Source organism: Mytilus edulis, chromosome 13 (genome assembly GCF_963676685.1).
Source record: "Mytilus edulis chromosome 13, xbMytEdul2.2, whole genome shotgun sequence".
NCBI lineage: Eukaryota > Metazoa > Mollusca > Bivalvia > Mytilida > Mytilidae > Mytilus > Mytilus edulis.
In genome coordinates, this window is record NC_092356.1 from 9,834,160 (window position 1) to 9,848,128 (window position 13,969).

Genomic DNA, 13,969 nt, shown 5'->3' on the forward strand with positions numbered 1-13,969 from the left:
ATAACATTCGTTTTTCGCTTTGGAAACAAAGCCATGTTAAAATTTGAATAAAACATTGGCTGCGCGTGATTGACTTCACAATTGAACTTGCAGTTTTTATACGTTTACGGGACGTTTTATGATATACCTTTGTCCGTGTCTCCATCCGTCGCCAACATGTCAGACAATTACTAAAATACGCTTTAACCGATTTTAATTAAACTTTGGTGAATTGTTTATATCAATTTAGGTTAGCTCACTTTTAATTTTTATAAATTTTGGATTTTGTGTTTCTGAGTTATTGGATTTTATACATAAAAAGTTGGTCCTAGTTTTCGATCAATAGCTCAAAAATGCTTTGAGTAGTGTTCATAAAACTTTGGTGACTGGGTTATATTTATTAAAATCAGCTTACTCTAGTTTTCAAATATATTTCTGATGGGACATTGAGGAGTTATGGAAGTTTATTCATAGAAAAAAGCAACGGGCATATAATACGCTCATGGCGCAGCTCCTAATTAAATTGCAAACACAGTAAGATAATATAATTCCCCAGATTATCGTTGATTTTTGAAAGTTCTATATCTCTGTACTAATGACCTCTTTTGTTTCCAAATTCAAATAATTTATTGCAAAACTAGTCGCGAACAATGTCCAATAGAGCTACAACATGTATAATGACGTATAGGTTCCTTCCTGTGAGGTTAATAAATAAAGGCAACAGTAGTATACTGCTGTTCAAAACTCATAAATCCATGGACAAAAAACAAAATCGGGGTAACAAACGAAAACCGAGGGAAACGCATTAAATATAAGAGGAGAACTTGGTACAGGGCATTTTTAAAGGAAAAAATGGTGGGTTGAACCTGGTTTTGTGGCATGCCAAACCTCGCACTATTATGGCCATGTGAAATATAACATCAAAATGACAACACAGGACTACAATATAAATAAATTGGAAAACACAATTGACAAAGAATCACACGAACAACAGCCAACAAAAGGCAACAAGTTCAAAATTTTAATACGCCAGAAGTGTATTTTGTCCACACAAGACCTACGTGTGACGCCCAGATACAAAAGTTTGAAAGCCGAAACGAGTACAAAGTTGAACAGCATCGAGGACCAAAAGATCAAAAAGGTTGTGCCAAAAACGGCAAGGGTTTTCAGTTAGTTACCAGAAAATCCCTATAATTTAGAATAATTTATACTTTTGCAAACAGTAAATTTTATAAAATGAATATTCAAAAGATGTACATGATAAAACTGAAGTATTAACTAATTTCAGGAAACAACTGAAATACATTTACATTACCAGACATTTAAAACACAAAAGTAGACACATCCGAATAAGTTTAAACCTCTACGCCAAGTGACGTCCTATTAACTGCTAAAGAAACCAGGGGATTCAATTTGCCAAACAAATCATACATTTATATTCTGTGCTAGTTGCATTTTACAAAGTATTTCTACGAGCAGAAAATGCATATACACTATTCAGTGATACTTAACTGTTATAAGAGTAAACATACCGGATTTTTGTCCGTCATTTGTGTTGATAATAAATTCGAGTTAAAACCGAAAGTAGAATTATTCAAATAAGCAGGGTTGGCCAAAGGGGCTTGACAATAATTTCTAAAAATTGCAAGTAGTTATTGCATTTATTATGATTATCTATTCCATATTAATATCTCATTGTTCAAAGAAATGTGTTTTTACATTAAATGATCAAATACTTCTGGTACGTACATAAATTGAATCAATGTAGGAGTCATTGATCACCCTTGTTTGAAACTTACATACTTTAGTACATATTTATAGTATAATTCTCATAAAAAAGAGATAAATGTAATCAAAGTTCTAATATTGTTCTCAAACCTTTTCTCAATAGTAGACTATATGGATGGTTTGGGTTTCAATTTCATGTTTTAGGACTGATAAGTGTGTTATATTCAATATATAAAATTTGTATCCAAGTTCAAGATTGTAAAGACAAAAGACATGTTGATCAACATTGAAATACATAAATAATTGACCAATAATGTTTAACCTATTTGCTTTCAGAGAAAATAATTGGTTATTGTTATTACATTTGAAACAATTCTAACAGTTTGGATTATTAGATACCTTCCAACGATACAAATTATGATTAGTTGCTGTTAGGCGAGTGACTTATTAAAAAAGACGCTTAGTTAACGACTTTAATGCACCCACCTAACACACGGCTATATTATATATTATTCGAAAGCTGTTAATCTGTACTTTCTGTTTTGCCCGGTCGTAAAAAAAATCGTACGGTGCAATTTTTGTTAAATCAAGGTCAAAGGTCATGAAAAAAACATTCCAATTTTTGCGATTGCTGAATAAAACGACATTTTCTAATTCTTGTACCATAACATTTTTCAAAAGATCTTATGAACTTTATGGAACATGATACATTATTTCCAAATCAAACAAAAAATAAGAGATTCGATGCGCAAAATTTCCGAAAATTGAAATTATCACAAATCCTAAAAAAATGAAAAAAGCAAAATATATCTTGGGGAATCGATATTTGTATGCTAAAAAAATAGATAAATGTTTATGTTTCAGGTCAAGGAATATTTGTTTTGTAATTTTCAGATGCAATTATTAATTATTGTCCATGGAACAGCCTTCTATTGAAGTGTCTGCAGTTGCCCAAAAATCTGCCATCTGCAAATAGCGATCATTTTGTTAATCTATGTTAAAATAGCACATCGCTAATTGTGAATATCAGGGAGGAGAATGATTTTCCATAATAAAAGAAGGGGTATTTAAAGTAAGAAAAGAATATATGCGAGGTAATTGAGGTTAAAATATGTTTTTGACGAAGTCAAACTTTTTTTACTTTTTGTAATCATGTTTAAATGCAAACATTACTTTGCGACTAAATCGTAGGCAACATTGAAATAAGTAACCTTTTTTGGAAACACTTGGTTGTCTAAAGCGGAGTGTAAACGAACTAAATAAAATGCGGCTGCTTCTTATTTAGTTTAAAATCGTGATATAGTAAGTCATATTAAATGTGTTTAGAAGTTTAATCGCTTTAATTATTTGAATAAAAGATGCTTTGAGTATTTTCTACATAAGCTTTAAAACACTATAAGCAGTTGTGAAATAACAAAATGAAAAAGTTGAATACCCTTCCTGACTTCATAAAATCATTCGCTGTTTTTGGAGTGTTCGTTTTCATGGTATTCTGTGTTTTTTGGACTGTTGTTCGTCTCTTGGACTTTAATTTTATTTTGTTCATGGTTTTAATTAACCTTATTTGATTCATGGTTTGAGATGTTGATTGTCCCTTTGGTATTATTTTACTTTAAAGACATTAACTTGCAGTAATGAAAATCGGCCAAAAAATCACCTCAAAGTAAAATGAAGAAGATTAACGCAATAAGACAAATATCCGCGAAAATAACTTAATTTCCACACGGTGATATATATATAAAACCAAATCGTTATCATGATACATTTAGCTACACTGATCTATAATTGTTAAACCTTTACTACTTGAATAGTGAAATATATCAAAGGGACATCAAACTCATAATTAAAAACGAACTGACAAAGCCGGGCAAACAACGGAAAAGACAAGCAACAGTATACAAAACACAACATATAAAACTACAGATTGAGTAACACAAACCCCCCAAAAAAAATTTGAGTGAATTCAGGGGCTCCCAAAGGGTAGGCAGATCATTTTTACATGTGACACCCGTCTTAGTTTTAACATATATATTTATAGTGGATTGGGAAACAAGTTTTGCAACTTTAATTAACCGCTTTCCACTTTGCGGGTGCGAGTGCTCCTATTAGCGGCATTAACCTGCTCTTTTTCGAAATCTACAAAGGTGTGTTTAACGTGCAAGAGATATGGCTTTTTCTTAACACGGATCAGCCATTTATCGTCCCCTTCCGACGGACTTTCATCGTTTCCTCAAGACCATACTCACAAATGGTGTCAAGGAAGAGCCGAAAATTCAGTCCCTGAAATTTTCATCACGGAACGGGAATCGAACCAGAAATCTTTGTGTTAGAATTCCGATGCACTAACCACTACACCACGGCTCTCTTTTACCCGTCTTGTGGCTCATGCATTTCCTAACTCGGTGTCAAGCCTTATTCGGTTGGTGACATTCACGACAGAAATGACGGCAATTTGGTTACGTGGATGGAACTTATCAGTCGTCATCTGGCGAAACAGATATCTCATAATTGTCAACCAACTCGTAGTGGCGTCCATGAAATTTTCAAAGGGATGATTTCAACTTTGCATTTGAACTCTGGTTTAAAACATGTTTAAACCACCATTTTTCTTCAAATGTCCTGTACCAAGTCAGGCATATGGCAGTTGGTATCGAATAATCTGTTTCTTTGTATGTTGGCGTTTGTTTTTGTTGCAGCTCTGTGTTTCTGTTATATCGTTGTGTTTCTCTTATAGTTGGTGCGTTTTCCTAGCTTTTGATTTGTGACCCGGATTTATTTCAGTTACTAGTAAATCGATTGATGACTATTGAATAGCGGTATACTATAGTTGCCTTTATTTCAGAAGAGTTTAATAGTATAGATATGCAGGCGTTGCTATAATGGTGTTACAAAGAAATGAAAAGTTTATAATTTGGTAGTAAGGGGTGTTTTTATGGGTTGTTTTATGCTCATCTCTTTTGTCGTAAAACTTGTTCTCAACCAACCCTCATCATGGATTTCAAGATACGTGATAGAGTAAACTATATCTGTTGAGTCTTTTATTTTTAATTTCAATGGAGTCCAACATTGTCACAAATTTTGCACTATTCATTGAGATGACATCATCTATATAATGGAAAGTGAAGTTTCAAGATAATGATAGCTTCTTTTCAGTCGTCATCAGAAACTCTTGCATGAAGTCATCCTCGTATGAAATATGAACTAGTCATTCAAGCTATTCAGGAAGTCTAGTTGTAACTAGAATCGTTGCGTATTAATGGATATTTTTTCTTCAAAATTATTCTTATTTGATGAATTAATGCATTTTAACAATGAACAACGCAATTTAAGCAATCGAGAAGTCAAGTTTTATAATGTGTTTACTAGTTTTTGAAATTCTTTGAAATTTCAATTTTCATCAATTTATTTTCTACTTATTTTGGTCTAAATTTTCAATTCACATAAAATAAATAAAAGGTCTTTTCACTACATCAATATTTATAATGAAGCTACAAATCAAACAATTAGAAAAGTCGAAATATGTTTATTTCAGTCTGGTAGTTACAATGCAGATTGCAATCTCTTAGTTTCACCCCCTTTTATTTCAAGCAATAAGACGATTCGCGCACATATTTTTTTACTCTAAATTTTTCAGATTCTTAAGAATTTGTTTATTAAATCTTATATTGACCACATATAATGTTTAAATAGGAAGAAATGCTTAAAAGCTGTTTTTTCGCAGATGGCGGTATTTTGGGCAACTGTATGAGTTGTTATGATTTGCTGTTTGATAAGAAGTAAGCATAATTTTAGGAATATTTATGATGTCAAAAACTTTTTTGATAGTTATTACAGGGTTTTACTTAGTTTTAATTGAATAGCATTTGCACCAGAAAGAAAAATTTGGGTTTTCACACATTTTGTTAACTTTTACTCGAATTTCAGGAAACATGTGCTCTCTGTCAAAAACACGCTTTGAATATTAAAAAATGCATTTGAATAATGACTGTTAATCTCTCTGCTAAAAGTTTAAATTGTTTGCATATGTGGATTTAGTATATAAAAGTCATATTATGCAATCAGGCTGAAATCTTAGAAAATATGCACTCATTCGTCCTTGGCCTTTGATCTTGATTTGACGGAAATTGCACCGTACGATTTTTTTACGACCGGGCAAAACAGATAGTACAGATGTGTAGCTTTCAAATGATATATAATTTAGCCGTGTGTTAGGTAGGTGCATTAAAAATTTAATTTTATGGTTAAAGTCACTCGCCTATGTAATGTTATTCAATAGTTTGCATCTAAATATTTTCATTCTATTATCGTTTAAAAATCGGAATGTAATAGAAAAGTTCTTCTTTGTGAAAAAGGTAACTTTTACAAAAGTGAAATGATTTGTCCATACACAAACCCTATTGGAAGCTCTTAAGTGGATCTGATTATAATATTATTTATTTCTTGGAATACAATTTTCTCTGTCTAAGATTGGGTATAGCTTTTTATATGGTACAGATGACCCCTGCATAATGTATTTTCCCATCTGTTAGTTGGTATTCAATTATATAGTTATATAACTATATATAAAAACTGACGAGGAAAGGTAACAGCCGGCCACCGAAATCTTTTTTGTAAGAGCCTAGGTGATCAAGTGGTCTAGCGCGTCGGACACGCTGCAGGCGGTATGGTGCCACGATATCTCAGTTGCATTAGTTCGAATCAAGGCGAGGTAAGAACAAAACATTTGCGAAATCAAATTTACAGATATAACATTGTTAGGCTGATGTGTAGACGAATTATATATACAGAATGTATTTTCAGCCTTGTATCATCAACATCACTCCTGGTGATCCGATGGATAGAATCTGTTGTAGAGTCGTCACTGGTTCAGACGTACTAATAATATAATTATTTCTGTGACTGCATCTTACATTTATGTGTATGATCCTTTACAATAGATAATTCAGCTGATCTGCAACAATTGCATCTTCATGCCTTATATATAATAACACCCGGCAACCGAAAGCTCTTTTTTATCAAAAGCCTAGGTGGTCGAGTGTTGTAGGTGTCAGACCACCAATTAAAAATCCCTATCTGTTCAACCAAATTTTGCAATTTTCACAGCCTTTCTAAATATTTTACCCTAAGTTTAAACAGGTATATCCTGAATTTTACACGTATCACCTTTCTACATACCAATTTTCAACCAATGTTTAAAGTCTGATAAGAAATTTTTGATCTTGAAAACACAGGTACTACCAAAATAACTCCCGATTTTCTGAAAATCTTAAATAAGTGTAATATGTAGCGCATTAATCCTGAACTTAAAATGCAAACTCATAGACAAGTGAATTTTGGCTCAAAATGGTCTAAATATATATCTCCCTTTCACCAAAAGTTTCAATTCTGTAAATTTGTTAGTTAGTTTAAGTAAACAATGACATCAAATGCACTATTTTTGTCCGAGTAGGCCTACTTTGACATACATTCTAAATTGGAGGAAGTAATGGGTGGTCTGATACCTGTAGCGCGTCGGACACGGTGCAGCCGATTTGGTGCCATGATAACTCAGTAGCAAGAATTCGAATTTCGGCGATGGGAAAACAAAAAAATTGCGAAAGCAAATTTACAGATCTTACATTGTTGTGCTGATGTTCAGGCTAACTATATACATATATTTTATAAAATAAGCTTAATGTGTGAAATATTTATATGTATAGGGAATACCTGAAAATTGCGAAAGTTGGCAGTTTTGGTATTCCCACTCTTTAAACTTAATTTAAACACAATGCCACAAAACCAGGTTCAACCCACCACTTTTATTCCCCTTTAAAAGTGTCCTGTACCAAGTCAGGAAGATGGCCATTGTTATATTATTGTTCGTTTCTGTGTGTGTTGCATTTTAACGTTGAGTCGTTTGTGTTTTCTCTTATTTTTGAGATATTGAGATAAGACGTGGCACGGTACTTGTCTATCCCAAATTCATGTAATTGGTTTTCATGTTATATTTGTTATTCTCGTGGTGTTTTGTCTGATGCTTGGTCCGTTTCTGTGTGTGTTACGTTTCGGTGTAATGTCGTTGTTCTCCTCTTATATTTAATGCGTTTCCCTCGGTTTTAGTTTGTTACCCCGATTTTGTTTTTTGTCCATGGATTTATGAGTTTTGAACAGCGGTATACTACTGTTGCCTTTATTGATAAAACCAATATTTTCATTTTTGATTAGATGTCGTTTGTAAAGTTGATTGCACATATATTTGTTGCAACTCAAATGAAAAAGGTTAATACGTTAAATAAATATACTTAAAAGAGTGGTGATGAGATGATTTTAAAAAGCTGTACATTTTCTGCTTTACAATCTTCCTGACCATTTCTGAGATAAAGTTTATCAACAGATTGTAGGTATTTTATGGGCAACAATAGTGCCCCTTTTATCGGAGACTTGTAACTGTACTACAGGTTATGACCAAACTCAGTACATAACCGTCTATCAAAATTCGAATTAATTAAAAAAATTAACATAACTAACCATTATCTTGATTACATTTTGCGTTAAATGATCAAGATTCTTTTAACTATTCTGCCGAAATGAACACCAAGTTACTTATTTAAAAGAATAAATATTAACAGCAATATTTATCCTTTCTTGATTGAAATATTTTTAAAATCGAGAAATTATACACAAAAAGATACGACAAAAGGGACAAAAGGGGATACTCTTATGGCACCGTCTCATAGTGTTTATATATACCAATTCGTTCGCTATGACCGTGTCTTTAATGACGTTTTAGATTTCAATAAACGTAATCTATATATCACGGAGGATTTTGTAAGTCAGAGATTGCGTTTTAACGAGTTACATTAAACTTTGACTTTATGATTCCATAGATTTGGTTTGGAAGTTTACATTTGTTAAACGACATAGCATATTCTAATTTAAACGGTGATTTAAAATATGATATGGAAATATAGATACGATTCGGGTGAACCTATTATTACTCTAAATAAACGTATTCTAAAAGGTTAACAATTCATTTGGATGAATGTAACTAACGGTAACGTAATGTCACGATAACCAGTCAGTAACAATACATTAAAGTGACGTAACCCTTACAAAAGTAACGTCTTATCTGTTTAGGCTTGGTTTGTACTTTTGTGTAAACATATTTTCTTTATTAATTCTCATTTTTTCGGTGAATTGGTCGTCACATTAATAAAATGGGAAAACATAGTATTTGGGTGATGTATAGTAGAAAGTATACACATGGAAAAAAGTATTAAAACACCTTGATTTTTTTAAACTTGAAAAATCAGCCTCTTAGTCTTATTTTGGATGGAATATGATAAAATATTTGTAAAATAATATTGAAATATAGTTAATGATAACATTGGTATTAATAAGGGAAATAAAAAATGCATGGAAAAAATGTTTTATCTAACCACAATTTTGATAACAAATAAAGTGTTTTTTGTACAAAAATATGCGTTTAACAACTTTTACTGTAGTCGAACTTTACAATGTCAGACATTTCAAAATGAATCTTAAGATGATTGTTCACATCATGGTTGATCGTTATACGCCCAAAAAATAGTACTTTTTGCGCAGTCTTCATCCAAACGGATATCCGCCTCTTAATGTCTTCTGATTCCTGCCATAAGTCGACTAATTTGTTGCTAAGGTAGCAGCAACCATTCCTGATGAAGGGCATTGTTTATTTCATGACGTGTTTGAACTCGGGTGTCTTTTCGTGCACTTTACGCCCAATAGTGTCCCATATATGCTCAATTTGGGAAAAATCCGGGCTACGATCGAGCCAAAGAAGATCAACAGAGTTCCATTGGAATAATGGATCTTCCTCCACGATGCTTATTTCCAACTTTGGCGAGCTCTGCACTACATTGGATACGGGCAATTGTGTGTCTGTTCGTAAGCAAAAGTCCCCGAAATGGTCTTATCGTACGATAACCAGTAACGATCAGTCGATCTCGAACAGTTCTTGTTTCAAGGCTCCTGTATGGCCACCACTCTCTTTTAAGGATTGTATTGTTTGCGATGGGGTTCCTTCTTACCAACCTTCATTATGCTTAATTTATCCAAAAAGATGTTATAGGGGGTCTCCTTGATCTCGGAAGGTCTTTGACATCGTTTGTTGCCTGATTTTTATTCTCAAAACGACTTATAGTGAAATGGTGATGACCAACAATACGTACAAATGTCATAGCGACATACCTGCTTCTCTCATGCTGATAATCTGCCGTCTTGCTGCAGTTTAGAGTTGTGGATGACCCATTACAAGATGTCAATCACATAACTTTATAAACTTGGTTATTTAAAGTGTTGAAAAACAATGAGGATAAAAACATCTGTTTTATTGTTTACGGGTACAGCTGCCAGGGGCGTGTCCAGGATATTTGAAAGGGGGGGCGTAGAATAAAATAATTTTTTTGGACCTTTTTTGGCTTATAAACATAAAATAATAGAGAATTGCACTAATGTAACGGTTCCTGACTTGGAGCATGTATATTTTATAGTTAAAGTGTCAGGGTGTGACATTTTTTATGCCGAGTTTTCTTCATTAATTGTCTATGGTATATTAAAATGATTGGATGGATCTTAACAGCAGTAGACCAATAACGAGAAATTCTAAACTCAAGGGTATAAGGAGTAACTTAAGGTTCATCATAACCTTTTGGCTAAAATGGCCGTATTTACACCCCAAATTTTACTCTGAGTACAGACTAACCTATACACCTGCAACAGTTTTAAGGGATGGCACGAACTAGATATATAAATTTTAAATGCATTTTATGTTTCAGAAAATTATAAACTTTTCTAGATTTTGCTATCCCTTTTGTTTCCGTTCCTGCAGAAGGTGCAAAAATTAACTAAGTAGTGAAAACGATTGAGAAGCTCCCCTCATATAATCAATGTTGTGAGTAGTATTGATTTAAATGGACAATAGATGGACAATAGACACCTGTAAACAATAGGTGATTTAACAGGTTTAAACTGTGTAACTGAGTGGACCGTATCAAATGAAACTCGGGTGTTTGTTTATTTTGCTATCTTCTGCAGACTGGAAAAAAATGAACATCAAAATCCAGGTAAGTTTATAATTTTCTGAAACGTAGACTTCATATAACTTTTATATATCTAGTTCCTGCCATGCCTTAAAACTTTCCTGGATGTACCAGTTTGTCTGTACTCATAGTAATTTTGGAGGTGTAAACACGGCCATATTTTTCAATTCCTTATGATGAACCTTAACATTTCAATACCTAGGCCAGGATTTTATGAACGATTTTAAGGTCTTTTGACGTTTTGTTTTTGACATCGACATCTTTGCGAATTCTTTATCATATCAACAACAATGGATACTAATCGCAGAGTCGAACACGCCGGACTCCGAGAAACGAAATTTTACGGTTGATGATGACCCATCAAATTGGGGAATCCGTATAAAAAGAAATCAGAGTATGTGTTTAATTAAATGAATATGATAAATTGCCATCATTCAATACAATACTAGCAGATTATAACGTAATTTTTTTTATTTATTTTTTTTTTTTTTAAAGGGGGGGGGGGGCGTACGCCCATTACGCCCTTACCTGGACCCGCCCCTGGCTGCTGCATGTTCAGATCGAGTCGATATTTATTGTTTAAACTTAGGTGAGATTTAAATAATGTTTTACAAGTTCTATTTCAACAAATTATATCACAAAAAAATAAAGAGCGTTTTTTTAATTTGAATTTCAATTTGGTGTTGCAGTACTTTTTTCCATATGTATATATGAACCAGGGGTATGTCAAAGAACTTCTCGTCCTTTTTCTAAAAAAAGTTCATCGGAAGGTACAAAGACCTAGTTGATAAATATTCCGTATCAACTTCACAAATAATACATGATGGTCTTGATGTATAGATTCTGCATACTGATGTTGTTAATCATCTTAACAACATGTTATATTGCTCTTATTGTCTTTTTTCTATTATTACCCAGTAGTCAACACTTCGCTGTTGACATGACTATCAATTATGTGGTCATTTTTATAAATTTCCTGCTTACAAAACTTTGAATTTTTCTAAAACTAAGGATTTCTTATCCCAGGCATAGATTACCTTAGCCGTATTTAGCACAACTTTTGGGAAATTTTGGTCCTCAATGCTCTTTAACTTTGTACTTGTTTGGCTATATAAACATTTTAATATGAGCTTCACTGATGAGTCTTATGTAGACAAAACGCGCGTCTGACGTACTAAATTATATTCCTGGTACCTTTGCTAACTAATAATATTACTTTTACTGTTGGATTGTTTTATATGAGATACTCATTTAACGTGGCTCGGTACTTAAACATCCCGTCAATGTGTTAGTATTATCTTTCATTTTTTGCTTGTGTTTTTTGTATATGCGACTTTTTGTGTTTCTTTGGTTCTTATACCGTGATTCTATACTTTAAAAGATCCTGTGAGTATGATATTGTTCTATTATATGTCTTTATGATATATTTCTATTATGAATTAGAAAATACGTTGAACCACAAACGTCAAAATTATTCAATCGTAGTGGAATGAACGAATTGTGAATTCTTATAAATTCCATAGAACCTTTGTATTTCTATTTGTATTTTTGAATAATCTAAAACCCAATCAATAAATTCATCAAAATAGAATTAAAGGTAAGTATACAGCTAATGTGTCAATAAGGTCCTAAAATGGCCCCCATGTCTTGCTAAAATTTAAAATTGGGAGAAATTGACCAATACAAAAATGAATCATAGCTAATAATATGACAACATTGGAAAAATATTATTTTGATAATTTACGTACTTGCGCTTTGTTCCTGACGTCACAAATAGCACTCATTTTGATTTTCGACGAAAAATCAATGAAAATGAATACATTTCCAATGATTTTTGGGATAGAAAACATTGAGCGAAATCGTCGACAAAAATTGAATTATAATAATCTTTGTAATGGCATTTTATATATTTGACACAAATATTTAGTTTGTCGTTGCTTGCACTCTATGTTTTCTAGCATAATTTTGGTTGGAATCAGTACAATATGGTCAAATTTGTAAAAAAACTCTGTTTTTGACCTATTTGGGATGTAAAGATTAACGCTTCAGAATAAACTTTGGCAAAAATACTTCCATTTAACTTTCTCACACGTCTTTCTGTGACATTAACACATTTTTTATCCTGAAACGTTGAAATACATAATCAAAGCCAATTATGGCTCATACCGAACCTTTTCCTTTCCGTAGATAGAACATAGAATTGGTATCAACGATTTACTGTTATTATACTACAATTAACAAATATATTGTCTTTTCTCAAAATTGTATCTTTACTTACAGGTAATATTGGAACGAGCAGGGCGATAATCCAGGTTATAAAAATATTAGATTCAACAAGTATTACAAACGAAAATTATACGCATCAATTTAAATTTGATAAGCTAGAATGAAAAGTAGTAGCTACTCGTGTAGCCATGAATAATATAAATAGAAATACTTCATGATTTATCAGCAAGTTGGATAAACTCTTAAATACTACTTACGCAATCTGTGACGATATGAGCAGTATATGCATGTACTATTTGAATGAGCCGATAGTAGGACATATATACACCGACAATTGGTATAAGAAGCAAGGGAAGCAATCTTTCATCTGACATTTTAAAGAATGTAAAAATCATTACTGGACAGAACGAAAAACAGCCATTGTTAACAATATAGAGTAGAAGTTCTTTAAGCAATGGAGGCACATGTAGAAAATATTAAATGATGAATAAAATACTTGGTAAATGCTTGAATAGGTTGGCAGAAGTAGGGCTATTTTTACCAAAAGCTTTACGGAACTACTTCAAGATTTAAAAGGATAACTTTCAAAATGACAACTGTATCACATGTTTTAGAGGAAGAAGAGAACTATTTGAGAATACAACTATTGTTGACTGGAATTTCTACGAGGGCTGTGCGTGTTTTATTTGATTACGAGTTCCATCCTTCCTGCTTATATTCTACAATTAAAAATAGCTACAATACACTGAAGGACATGCAAAAAAAGAATCGTATAAACACAGAGCAGTGGAACTTACTGTATCCCCGCTATAATGGTAGGCATAATGCAATTTCTTGTTCACAACTTGGGTATGATATTTCTTAATTTGAGTTAAAAGGATACGTAATGCCCCGTTTACAAAATGTCATTTCCGGTTGGCTTTTTCAAGGTCACATCGCTTGCAACCTAATGCAAAAGTCCCATGGCTTTATCATGA

At 32.7% G+C, this 13,969-nt stretch overlaps 1 protein-coding gene across 1 annotated transcript in view; it reads left to right on the forward strand.

The window, feature by feature from the left end:
- The window catches only part of LOC139500631 (ankyrin repeat domain-containing protein 17-like), a 46,700-nt gene that overhangs the window by 6,456 nt on the left and 26,275 nt on the right, over positions 1–13,969 (forward strand). The window contains exon 2 of the mRNA XM_071289387.1: positions 13,047–13,807. Coding sequence (XP_071145488.1) covers positions 13,582–13,807 — 226 coding nt within the window. The 5' untranslated portion in view covers positions 13,047–13,581. The remainder of the gene's footprint in view (positions 1–13,046; positions 13,808–13,969) is intronic.